This window comes from Salmo salar, chromosome ssa20, assembly GCF_905237065.1.
Source record: "Salmo salar chromosome ssa20, Ssal_v3.1, whole genome shotgun sequence".
Lineage (NCBI taxonomy): Eukaryota > Metazoa > Chordata > Actinopteri > Salmoniformes > Salmonidae > Salmo > Salmo salar.
In genome coordinates, this window is record NC_059461.1 from 45,437,520 (window position 1) to 45,451,613 (window position 14,094).

A 14,094-nucleotide genomic window follows, 5' to 3' on the forward strand; every position below is an offset into this window, starting at 1 on the left:
CCAACACTGGCCCAGGGGTCAATCTAGTCAAACCAAATAGTCAATCTCAAGGCTAACCACTGGGTCACGTTAAGTAACCGCCACTTCCACATAGGTACTGTTAAGGTGTATGACTCCAGTTGTCATGACACCACCCTAGAGTTTCTCTCAACTCATCTCTCCATCTTTCCCAGGGACCATCCCTTACCAACCCCACGACATCAAACATTAGACAGATATCCTTTAACATTATTGCATGTCTAATCAAACATTGAAATAATTCAATAACTATTTTTTTTACATACCTGATAATCATTTAACCTGTGTGTTTGTTTGTTTACGTCTGTCTCCTACCCTGTTCCCTTTACTCTGCTCCTGTTCTCCAGGACCTAGGGGTTCTGCCTAACACCCAGATATGGATCCACCTGATGTCCTCCATTACCTGTTCTCCAGGACCTAGGGGTTCTGCCTAACACCCAGACATGGATCCACTACCATTACCAACCATCCTCCAACTTTTCATTACATCAGCTACTGTTATTGTCAAGTTGTCATTATCCGCTAAGAAAGAGAAAGACAACTATCATACTGGGCACATCATGTGGGCTGCACAGATTAGCTAAAAACACTAGCACTGCAAATTCTCAGAACAAAGAGGTCAGCAGCGCCTGGACTTTGCAGTTTTCCTCTGAGTCCACTACATGTTGAAAAACAAGTGACAGGCAGAACCTCCTATCCACACAAGACCCACCTCCTCTCTGTTCCACACATCATAATTCTGTATTTCAGTCTATGATTGCCATGTGAGCGTACAAAAAATCTCAAAGTAAATTGACACACACGTACCAAAAAAATATCAATGGTTATGTATTTAAATCAAAAATATTGCTAGATTGGTTTTCACAGCTGTTTTATAAGGTGTTTGTTATTGTAAATTGTAAGGTATCCCTTGATGGTATTTGTTAGTTCAACATTATTAATTGTATCATAAGACTTACAATTAATAATTGTAAGTCTATTGTATTATAAGACTTACAATAACCACAAGGTTGTACTAATCTGATCTGATTTTTTAAAATCATAATTAAGGACTAAAATTATTTCAGTGTAGGTAAGGGAATGCCTGTTTAAAATGAAAACATGCCAGCCAGACAAGCAAGTGTATGAATCAAATGTATTTGCATATGAATGGAGTGGAAATCAGTTCACTCTGTAAGGTAAGTAACAATGTGTGTGTGGGGGGGGAATTGAAATTATATTATGTTTACACTGATGCCTGTTTATTCATAAAAAGCAGAAGATGGTAAATAACATTAATCGCAATGGTTAGCCTATGCAAATTAATAGGAAGGAATACATTTAGCCTAATTGGTAATATGATGTGGGGGAAAGTCGGGATCCAAGTCAGGCTTTTGTTTGTCAACTCCAGATGAAATATAGGTCTTCATGTGTATCAATCTGTAGGAAACCGTGGGCTAAATCAATGAAAAACTGTGATCAAAACAGGCTGGGGTGTTTTTGGTTCCGTTTAGTCTAAGGATATGCGTAAGAACGCAACTGCACTGAAATGAATAGCCTGATTCAATGGGATTCTCCTGAATAAATGTGAAAATCTGTTAAAATGTTTGGTCTATGCATAGTCCCCAAACCAATTCTAACTGTTTGGCATTTTGCATTAGGCATAGCTCTACATTGCAGAGCATTTAATAAACCAACCACATTTTCCTGGGATGTTAAGGCTGCATGGTGACAGTGAATGTGTCTGTTAATCCGGTAAACTGGGAAGTGGGGGGGAAACGAGGTCAAATCATGACATCAGTGATTTTCAGGTCAGAGAAAGATGCCAGAGAATCCGAGTTGGATGACTGTTCAAAACAAAAATCCCAGTCTGAGCTAATTTTTTCCCCCAGAGTTCCCAGTTGTCTTGAATGCACTGAAGTCGGAAGTCAGAGATTGCCAACTTCCGAGTTGTTTTGAATGCGCCACTAGAGACCTGGACTACCCACAACAAAGAAAAGGGGGATACCAAGTCAGTTGTACAACTGAATGCATTTAACTGAAATGTGTCTTCCGCATTTAACCCAACCCCTCTGAATCAGAGAGGTGCGGAGGCCTCCTTAATCGAAATCCACGTATTCGTCGCCCAGGGAACAATGGATTGACTGCCTGGCTCAGGCAAACGACAAAAGTTTATTGTCAGCTTTGGGATTCAGTCTAGCAACCTTTTGGTTACAGGCCCAAAACTCTAACCATTAGGCTACCAAGAATCCCTTGTGTTTGTATTGATGCGAGAAATATGCATCTCTACACAGTAATGGTGGCTGCGATATCAACTAGCCTAATGATTTTTGCATCAAGGTGATAGGCCTATTTTAGCTAAATCGACAAATGAAATTGATGAACTAAACAGACACTTAAACTAACGCATAACACATGTAGACGTTTTTTAAGGCGTTCATGGTAAGATCATTCATAATAAACTTACACGCAAACTGACACGTGACGTGTCAGTGACACGTTATGCCATGTACGTGTCACGTGACGTGAACGTGTCGGCAGTTTGACGCCTTAGAAACAAACTTATCTCCATTGACAGTCCATGTTAATTCATGGCGTTATTTTATAGCGCTAGGAAGACGTTCAGTGACTTGGTGAGAGGTATCAGTAGCTTCATGAGGCTTAATTCTGGCATGAATCACCCCCCATAGTAGCGCGGAGTGAGATTCCCAAAGTCTGTAGCGTCAGCCTTCTTGTCCTCTCCAATATCGCTCCAGTAGTGCTCACTTCACAAGCTCAGGGCATGCCCGGCTCAGCATGCATCTGTAGTCTACTTGTGTGCTGCTAATAGCCTCTTGCTTTAGCTACTGTCATGGAGTTCACTAAATATTTTCAGAAAGAGACTGATAAAACACACAGGTGCAAAATCAAGGTGACTTACAAAGATGAGGACCAAGAGCAAGAGAGGGAGTACAGTGATGTAGTGTGCACAACTAAATAATCATTGTGGAATCTGAAAAGACAGTATCCTGAAAGCATGATGGTGTACTTACTACGTGCACATGCTAAAAGAAAGGAAGGCGGTGGTTAGATAACTAAGTGTGTCATTGCAGAAAAGTATGTATCAACTAAAAATATGATCTCTTAAACGTTTCGTTCATTTTTGTTCTTTTATCTATACAGTAGGCCATCATTGATTTTGGTCCAATAGGCCTGCCATATTCCCACATTCAAGGAGCTTTCCGTTTTGATTGGGTTATGTTTCCTAAAAACCTTTAGGCCTACCTATAGAAAATGTTTAAAACAAATCTGCATCTCTGCCCAGCCTGGCAAGACTGGCCAAAAGGGTGTTTAGCATCCCCGGTGGCTCTGCTAGTGTGGAGAGGGTATTCTCCGCTGCTGACCTGCTTTGCAGGCACCACATCACATGAGCCTGAAGCCACAGACAGGCCAAACACATGTTTCTAAGGCACTAATAAGTCATTTTTCAATTAATTTGTATTTAATTATAAGTCACAGCCTATATGTGCAATTTATAGACTTTAATGATTTAATATAACGAAATGTTTAATTGCTGAGAGCTTTATGTACGTACCAGCTTATTGTGTCGCACTCGCAAATGCTTCACAATGGATTTCTTTGTAGGCTATAGCCTTGAAATAATATAGGCTAAATAATTCATGTTTGTTCCATCTTAAGCTCCATGTCTGGCTCCTGACCTATTTAGAGTGTTTACAATGCATTCGGAATGTCACGTCCTGACCAGTATAGGGGTTATTTGTATTTGTAGGTTGGTCAGGACGTGGCAGAGGGTATTTGTTTTATGTGGTTCGGGGGTTATGTGTATTGTAGAGGGGTGTTTTATTTATGTATTCCGGGGTTTTGGTGTATGTTCTGGTTTTTGTATTCTAGGTTTTCTAGTGTGTGTATTTCTTTGTTGGTCCGTGTCGCTCGCAATCAAGAACAGCTGTTCATCGTTGTTCCTGATAGAGAGCCATATTTAAGAGCTTGTGTTCACCTGTTTGTTTGTGGGTAGTATATTTTGCACTGCTAGTTGTTTTAGCCTGTGAAACTGTCTTCTATCGTTCTTTGTTTTGTTATTTTCCGTGCTCTCTTTCTTTATTAAAAAATCAAGATGAGCATCCACATTCCTGCTGCGTTTTGGTCATTACAACCCAACGACACCCGTGACACGGAAACTATTCAGACCCCTTCACTTTTTCCACATTTTGTTACGTTACAGCACTATTCTAAAAAGGATTACATTGGTTTTTTTCACTCATCAATCTACACACAATACCCCATAACGACAAAGCAAAAACAAGTTTCTCAATTTTTTGGGGTAAATTTATCAAATGAAACAAAACTGAAACATCACATTTACGTAAGTATTCAGACCCTTCACTCAGTACTTTGTTGAAGAACCTTTGGCAGCGATGACATCCTCGATTCTTCTTGGGTATGATGCTACAAGCTTGGCACACCTGCATTTGGGGAGTTTCTCCCATTCTTTTCTGCAGACCCTCTCAAGCTCTATCAGGTTGGATGGGGAGTGTCGCTGCACAGCTATTTTCAGGTCTCTCCAGAGATGTTCGATTGGGTTCAAGTTCGGGCCAATCCTGTGTTGTCTTGTCTGGGTGAGTAAGGTCATTGTCCTGTTGGAAGGTGAACCGTCGCCCCAGTCTGAGGTCCTGAGCACTCTGGAGCAGGTTTTCATCAAGGATCTCTCAGTACTTTGCTCCGTTCATCTTTTCCTTGATCCTAACTAGTCTCCCAGTCCCTGCAGCTGAAAAACATGGTGCCAGATTTCCTCCAGACGTGACACTTGGCATTCAGGCCAAAGAGTTCATCAAACCAGAGAATCTTGTTTCTCATGGTCTGAGAGTCCTTTAGATGCCTTTTGGCAAACTCCAAGTGGGCTGTCATGTGCCTTTTACTGAGGAGTGGCTTCTGTCTGGCCACTCTACCATAAAAGCCTGATTGGTGGAGTGCTGCACAGATGGTTGACCTTCTGGAAGGTTCTCCCATCTCCACAGAGGAACTCTGTCAGAGTGACCAATGAGTTCTTGATCACCTCCCTGACCAAGGCCCTTCTCCCTTGATTGTTCAGTTTGGCAGGGCGGTCAGCTCTAGGAAGTCTTGGTGGTCCCAAACGTATTCCATTTAAGAATGATGGAGGCCACTGTGTTCTTGGGAACCTTCAATAGTGCAGACATTTTTTGGTACCCTTCCTCAGATCGGTGCCTCGACACAATCCTGTCTCGGAGCTCTCCAGCTTGGTTTTTGCTCTGACATGCACTGTCAACTGTGGGACCTTATATAGACAGGTGAGTGCCTTTCCAAATCATGTCCAATCAATTGAATTTACCACAGGTGGACTCCAATCAAGTTGTAGAAACATCAAGGATGATCAATGGAAACAGGATGCACCTGTATGTGGATTGCACCTGTATGCACCACCATATGGATTAGTTTCAATACTTCAAAACCAAATGGTAGGTCCAGCTAGTCATAAAAATAGATGCATGTTAAATTGTGATTTTGAGAATGGCTTCCATTAGGGATATCAAGAGGGAGAAGACTACATTTAAAAGCCTCCAGGCAGAAAGAGAGAAGGTCTACGTTCAAAAAGGCACCCTATTACCACTACATAGTGCACTACATTTGAACAGGGCCCATAGGGCTCTGGTCAAAAGTGCACTATGCAGGGAAGTGCACTATGCAGGGTGTCATATGGGACGCAGACAAGGAGGATGTCCTCTCTCTATGTCTCCTTTCATCATATCGTAAATGTACTTGACTCAGTAATGACATTCAACCTCAACTCTACTGTTGATACCCGTGTTGTGATAGCAACATAACAGTCCAGCATTATATTGTAGTAGTAATAGGGCCTGTTTAACTACACAGGCATGGGCTAACTCGTGCCCAGAGTTGTTTCTGACCAGATCACATTGTCAGGAAAAACTCTAAGAACACCTAGGTACTAACACCCAATTACAAGACACAGTTAGAAACCATTGGCTCTCTCACTCCCCTGAAGGTGTCCGCATACATAGGTTCGGTTTGCTCCTAGCAAAACTTGGCTAGGCGAAGTGAACGTCTGTGCTTGCATACTCCCTTAAAATAACTTTGCTTGAAAAACTAGAAAAAAGTGGTAATATTACTGTTTGTCCTTCTTGAGATGCCATAGCAACAGGTACTCTTCCTCAAAATAGTCTGAATGAATCTAAGATAAGTCAAGAAATCTGTCATTAATTTTGACGTTTTTTTGCCGAGGAAGTCTTGGTCCCGCAGATGTAACTAAGATGTTTGATGCAGTATTTCTCAAGTGAAATGTGCATGAAAACTAGTCGTCTGTTGTTGAATGACAACAAACACTTAATTGAAGAATCCCTGCTTTTGACCAATCACTGATGAAGGGGCATAAACTTTGGCTACCGAATTTAGACAAGCCTCAAGAAAAAATGTTGTGTGCTCAAACATCTGGAAAAAACCCTGCTGAACACCAAAATGAACAAACGTAACAAATGTTGTGTGACATATCCGTGAACTCTTTTGACTGGGAAGCATACGGTAAGCATTACTGTAGAGGTGCTGGGTGCATGGAGTTGGATAGAGGGTAGACTTGCTCCACAGCTTGTTACAGCATGGGCAGCGCAGTCGAGGTCTTTCTCCATTTTAAATGGGTTAAAGGGACAATATTCAGTTCAGTTTTGGTAAACAGCAGATTGCCCCTTGGGGAGGTCATCTCTATGGCTGGGTGTCTGAGCTGAGCCCTGACTTATGTGTGGCTGAGTCCTCTCCATCTCCTCCCGAAAAGGACCCGGCAAAGGGATGCCCTCGCTCCAGTGCGCTCATGAGCCACCCTGTGTTTGTGTGTGTGCTCTGAGCTGGAGACACAAAGGATTCCCTCTTTTATAAGGATAGCAGACCCAGCACTGGAACTAGTCTCAGCAAATATAATTCATGCCATCTTTTTAAAAGTGTCTCCAATAGGCTTAAAACACAGTGACACCTCTGTGTTTGGACGTCATAGTTTGAATAGTCTTGCATCATGCCAGACTTCAAGGCTCTTGTAAACTCAGCAAAAAAAAAGAAAGAGCCCTTTTTCAGGACCCTGTCTTTCAAAGATAATTCGTAAAAACCCAAGTAACTTCACAGATCTTCATTGTAAAGGGTTTAAACACTGTTTCCCATGCTTGTTCAATGAACCATAAACAAAAGAACATGCACCTGTGGAGTGGTCATTAAGACACTAACAGCTTACAGACGGTAGGCAATTAAGGTCACAGTTATGAAAACTTAGGACACTAAAGAGGTCTTTCTACTGACTGAAATACACCAAAAGAAAGATGCCCAGGGTCCCTGCTCATCTGCGTGAATGTGCCTTAGGCATGCTGCAAGGTGGCATGAGGACTGTAGATGTGGCCAGGGCAATAAATTACAATGTCCGTACTGTGAGACGCCTAAGACAGCGCTATAGGGAGACAGGACGGACAGCTGATCGTCCTCACATTGGCAGACCACGTGTAACAACACCTGCACAGGATCGGTACATCCAAACATCACACTTGCAGGTGCCTTGGTGGAAGAGTGGGGCAACAGCTCACAGCCAGAACTGGCAAATCTGGTGCAGTCCATGAGGAGGAGATGCACTGCAGTACTTAATGCAGCTGATGGCCACACCAGATACTGACTGTTACTTTTGATTTGACCCCCCCTTTGCTCAGGGACACATTATTCCATTTCTGTTAGTCACATGTCTGTGGAACTTGTTCAGTTTATGTCTCAGTTGTTGAATCTTGTTATGTTCATACAAATATTTACACATGTTAAGTTTGCTGAAAATAAAGAAAAGTTTCTTTTTTTGCTGAGTTTATGTAATCTCTGGAGAGACACAGCTTGTGAAGATGACTAGCTCATAGTGAACTGGGCTGTCAATCTGTCAATTGGATCCCAGACATATAGTATGATGAGCCCAAACTGATCCTAGATCTGCTGCTAACTCTGTGTCCAGGGAAAGACAGAGGAACTGATTCAGAGAGAAAACTCATATAATGTGGATATAACCTCTATAAGAGCATGTACATTCAGTCTCTTAGTATCTATGATGTTAACGACTGTGCACAGTATCAAAAGTAATCTATGGATCAGTTTTAGAGTTGATGTACAGTATATGAACTCAAAAAGATTTTAAGTTCAACAAACTCAGAAAGGTCACGTGAAATGAACTGGACTCCAACATAACCAACCCATGGGAGACCAGGAGAGCATTACAGTGGTCTGGATAGGGGTCAGAGGACAAAGAGGCCCTGCTCTGATGGCTGGTCTCCCAGGGGTTGAGTGACCAATGCACAGCCTTGACATCTAGGCAGCTGGACAGCCTGCCACTCAACAACACATCCCACCGACGTCCACCATTTTGTTTTTTGTTCCCATTGTTGACATCACAGAGAGCTATTTTTCGAGAGACCCGTTATGCAACCGCAGACCACTAAGGATGCATCTTAAATGGCACCTTATCCCTATTTAGTGAACTCTGGTCAAAAGTAGTGCACTAAATAGGGAATAGGGTTCCATTAGGGACACGACCCCTGGATCTTCTGGTCTAGCTGAGGTTTTCAGCAGCATCTTTCCTGGTGTTTATGTGAAGTACGCGTTTGGAAAGTCTGGCATGCGTTCCTGACACAGACGCTATGTCAAAAACAGTTAAGTCCTGGAGTGGGCCCTGTCTTACTCAATACTCACAACGTCATGACACTTACAAGTACGTGAAGTGGCGAAGTACTGTACTTTTCTTATGCGGAACAATGAAAATATGTACACACACTGCTCTGTACATAAGTGTAATCATAGAAAAGGGTTGCAAAATTCTGGTCACTTTCACAACATTTCTGGAAAACCTGGGTATTTTGGGAAAGTTGACGGAATTTTGCAACTCTTTCATAGCCTGTTCTGTACCTGGGAAGTAGCCGGTAATCTCCTGCGTACTCATCATATTTGTAATGGACCACGTGTAGTTGGGAGTTGTAGTACTCGCAGGCCTGGAATAGAGGAGAAGAAAGAGGAAGAGGAGGAAGTGGAGGGGAGAGAGGTTCTGTTAATGCCTAGTGCAGGTGAACAACAGACAGTTGATTCCGTCTGTATATATGACCGTGTGTGTGAGTGTGTTTTATTTCATGTATTTATTTGACCTTTATTTTAACAGGAAGTCCCATTGAGACCATGGTCTCTTTTGCAAGGGAGCCCTGCATCTTACAACTACACAACAAATTACACATAGGAAATATACCAGTCACATTCCTCAGCAAAGAGGTTCTCAATCAACAACAATAGAGATTTGTGTGTGTGTGCGCGCGTCTTGGCATGGGCTTAAAATCCCCTCTCTGTCACAACGTGGTTCTTATACAGCTCTACAGATGTCTATCAGAGAGTAGTCTCACACACACACACACACACACACACACACACACACACACACACACACACACACACACACACACACACACACACACACACACACACACACACACACACACACACCTCTATCCATTCAAATAAGTAGATCCAAGGCACATTAATGTAAAGGCAATGTACAGCTTTGTTTTACGTGAGTAGCTGTCCTTATACAACCCAGTGTGACGCAAGCTAGGGCTGCAGTCTGCCTCCCTCTACAGCACTGTCACGTCCTAAATTGCGCCCTACTCCCTACATAGTGCACTACTTCTGACAAGGGCCCGTGGGGGGAAACGGGGGCCATTTGGGACACACCCTTAATGTTGTAGAGGGAGGCAGACTCCGCAGCCCTAGCTTGCTTCACACAGGTCGTCTTGGAGCCCCACAAGCTTACAGAGTTACAAGATTGAATCCATGATTAGATGAATCAAACCACAAGAATTAACATTCTGTCCCACGGGCTTGAGTTACAGACTTTCTTTCTCTCCCCCTCTCTCTCTCTCGCTCTCCTCTCAGCAGTATGTTTGTCTCTGTTGTTCTGTGGATTCTCATCTTCTTTCTGTCTGAGTGGTGCTATCATTATCTATCACTTAAACACAGTTCCACTGGCAGTCATCACATTCATTATTAAAGACACTCAAAACACATTTAGCTCTACAAGGCAATAACACATGTCTGGGAGCACAAACTTAAATAGCCATTCTCTTTCTTCCAGCTCTTACTCTCTGTGTCTCTGTCTCTCTCTCTCTCTCTCTCTCTCTCTCTCTCTCTCTCTCTCTATGGTCTCTCAAACGCACCACCATCGTCAGTAAGCTGTGACGGTGTGGTGTGGTGTGTTTCCGTATGCAGCGAGGATATCTGTGAGACAATGTTTGGCTAATTTGAGCACTTCCTCCTAGCCAGCGTGTGCTGTAACTCTTTCACTTCAGCCTCACCATCAAACATGACTTGTCACGATAAGAGCATGAAAACAGGCACACCCAAACGGCACCCGATTCCCTATAGTGCACTGCTTTTGACCAGGGCCCATAGGGTACCACCCCAAATGATTGCCCTATAAAGGGAATGGGGTGCCATTTGGGTCACAGCCACAGTGTAGGCTTATCAGATCCACATCTTCAACTGACAATCCAATAGGGGAAATGTATGCAAATGTATTTCGCTGGTCGTCATCATTTGCATTTCTAGGGTTCCTCAAAGATATATGAAATGGTTTCATGGTTAAAAAGGTCACAGTCATGGCTGTATAGCTATCATAACTAAGGAGACACTGTATCAAATCCAACACAACAGTCAACTGAGGGGAAATGTCTATATCACCCACAGACAACTTTTCAACTACTTTAGATGGATGGAAGTCATGCTCGTGAAACACAGCCTCACGCAGACCCAGGGCGGCAGGTAGCCTAGTGGTTAGAGCGTTGGGCCAGTAACTGAAAGGATGCTGGATCGAATCCCCGAGCTGACAAGGTAAAAATCTATTGTTCTGAGCAAGGCAGTTAACCCACTGTTCCCCGGGCACCCAAGATGTTGATTAAGGCAGACCCTCGCACCTCTCTGATTCAGAGGGGTTGGGTTAAATGCGGAAGACTCATTTCAGTTGAATGCGTTCAGTTGTACAACTGACTAGGTATCCCAAATGCCTCCCTACATAGGGCTCTGGTCAAATGTAGTGCTCTATGGGGAATAGGGTGAGCATTATAAAGGGAATAGGGTGCCATTTGGGATGCAGACCCATACACTAGGCAGCAACTGAAGCCTCCCAGTCCCCACCATAGCCCATAGTGTCTTTGCAGGCCAGCCCAACTAAGCTGAGCAGAGCAGAGTCCCTGCAAAACAACAGGATGCAGTGGACAAAATCCCTCCTCTCTCTCTCTCCTCCCTCCCTGCATGGCCAGCAGGCAGCCTCAGATGATTCAGCTCCATAGAGGAGCTCAATGGAAGCAGCAGTCAGCAGTCCAGTCAGCTCAGACACACAGCTCCGACGACACGGCTGGGTCCAGATGCTGTTGATTCCCACAGAGAGAAACATGATCCAGCTGCAAGCTTCACGACTGTACTTCTCTTTCCCTCTGGTTCAGAGGAGGAGCAGTAACTCCAAGGCATGGGTTCAGAATACATGTTCAGAACTTTCTCGTATGTATTCCGTACATAGGGACTGAAGTGGGTCAAGGACCAGGAAGCTCTCTCTCTCTCTTTCTGCAGTCTTGCACTTTCACTAATAGCCGGAGAAATTCTCCTTCTCGCTCTCTCCCATGCACACACACTCACACACACAGCTCCTGGAGGAACAGAACACATCTGTGCTCCTGATGTCACTGCCTTACGGGCTCATGATGTTGATGTAGACCTCTGTGTTGAGGATATGTTTAAAGCACACTAACAACTAGATGTCGTCCTGAGCCTTACCCGGACAACCACCACGCCAAGCTGCCTGCCTGCCAGACTGAATGTGGAGTCAGCCCTGCTCCATAGCCTTCCTCTGCACCCAAGCTCAATCACACAACTAAGCATGGCACTCTCTCACACACTCACCTGTCTGACCAGCAGACACTCGGCCTGGAGCTCGGCCCCCTGGGGCACGGTGGACTGCAGTGTCCGTCTCTCCAGAGGCACTGTGAACACCTGGGGGACAGAGGGGAAGGAGAAATCAGATGGGGAGGGACAGTTTGATGTCAGGTAAAAGCTAATTTCTTGTGAAAGACTGTCGGGCTGGAAGGGGTGTGGACTTGACATCTCAACCTCTTCCCCTAGAACAAAATTCTGTAGCTGTTGTTGACGCGAGAGCTGGTTTTGGATTACTGAGATTAGGTAAAAGCTGATACATGCAGTAGTGGGATAGGATATATGTGCAGGTTTGAATATGAAAATGCTTGAGAGGGACATATGAAATTGAAGGATACAGTCTTTACCACTATGATGTACAGTCAGATCACTGAGCCCTATTCCAGTGTGTCAGCGCTTGACGAATAACATCTGATCAAGAGCTCCGGGGGCGTCATAATTCATTCAGAAATATTGAGGTCAAAAAATAGCAAAAGGCTCAAATAAATCCTCCATACCTAGAAGGAAAGATTGAAATTTGGAGAAATACTGCTCTCGCTGATTACGCAGCTAGAGGCAACTCAATGCAATTCTGTTTGTGTCCCAAATGGCACCCTATTCCTATTCCCATAGGACTCTAGTCAAAGGTAGTGCACTATATAGGGAATAGGGTGTCATATGGGACGTGGACCACCGGGAACAGCCAAGTTCCCGCCCTCTCTGATCAATGCTTGGTTCTGATTTACTGTGTCTGCAGTCAGCTGTTTAAAATGCAGCACACTCACAGGAAGGACATTTATTTTGGGGTTTTGGAAGCGAATTAGGTTCGTCCATTAGCAAGTGAATTGGAGTTTCAATTAGATTGAGCTATGGAGACCCAGCAAATGAAACAGGACTGTTTGGTTGCCGGGCCTGTATGTATCACGGTAGCAGAGTCATGAATTGAAACATCAACTCAGGGATCGAGAGCCGAGTCATTTCCCTAAAACCAATTAAAACCAGTTAATGTGAAGTGGCGGTCTTAAGGAGTCACATTAGCGCACTAATTAAGTCACTAATGAGCAACAGCCACAGGACATTGGGGGAGCAGAAGCAATGGGGGGGATGAGGGGTTCAGAATGCAAAATGAGTGTGTGTGTGTGTCTGTCTGTCCTTCCGTCTTGTTGAAAAACATTGGTGTGGCTGGCATGAGCCAGACACAGTCCCACACACACCCACACCCTCACCCCCCCCCCACACACACACACACAGCAAATGAAGTAAGTGAAAGGAGGCCGTTTGTGGGTGACATACAGACAGACTTAACAGAGACAGGATGGCATTCACACACACACACACACGTCTCCAACGCACACGCACGTACACCCCCCCCCAAGCACACACACAGACACGTTCGTACCCACCGTGAAGTCGTTGTCGGGGAAGAGGAGCAGCTCTCTGAGGGGGTCTTCCTTCAGCTCATCTCCCAGGTTACAGATCACAGCCTCATAGTCCAGAGGGTCTATCAGCTTGGGTTTCTCCTGCTGGAACACACACACACACGCAGACATTTTACATGACTTATCCCATATGGCAGTGAAATAAACACTTGGCTACTACTTGGGGAAACACAGATGAGAAAGTGGCGGACGCAGGATTCAAATCCCGGTACACGTGGAACACACTCATTATCGAAATTGCGCGGTCAGCCATACACTTGATGACTGCTGTAACAGTCACACCATGGGATATCCAACATATTCAACTATTAGGTCACACAGAAAGCCTTCTACATCGAGGACTTATCCTGCTGTAACACACAGAGAGAGAAAGACAGACAGATAGCCAGCAACACAAATAACTACTCTAACACCAAGTGCAATTTGCCTCTATCCTGTTCAATACTCATGACTTATAAACCTCTCTGAACTCTGAGAGAAGTCAGCAAGCCAACAAGTTTTCTTCAAATCAAAGACGAGCCAAATGGTGTAGCTAGGCAAATTGTCTAAACCTCAGAATATCTGCTTATCTATCACTGGATGGGCATAAATCTTTTTTTCCTTTTTTTGCAAGGCATGAAAAACTAGCTACCACCTCACTTCCTGTGTTTACTCTGTCACCATTGGATCAGCTACA

The 14,094-nt window shown here is 44.1% G+C and overlaps 1 protein-coding gene across 1 annotated transcript in view; it reads right to left on the minus strand.

The window, feature by feature from the left end:
* Nucleotides 1–14,094, minus strand: part of LOC106580682 (dedicator of cytokinesis protein 10-like) — a 158,165-nt gene that overhangs the window by 88,757 nt on the left and 55,314 nt on the right. The window contains 3 exon segments of the mRNA XM_014162004.2: nucleotides 8,941–9,023; nucleotides 11,971–12,060; nucleotides 13,383–13,502. Coding sequence (XP_014017479.2) covers nucleotides 8,941–9,023; nucleotides 11,971–12,060; nucleotides 13,383–13,502 — 293 coding nt within the window.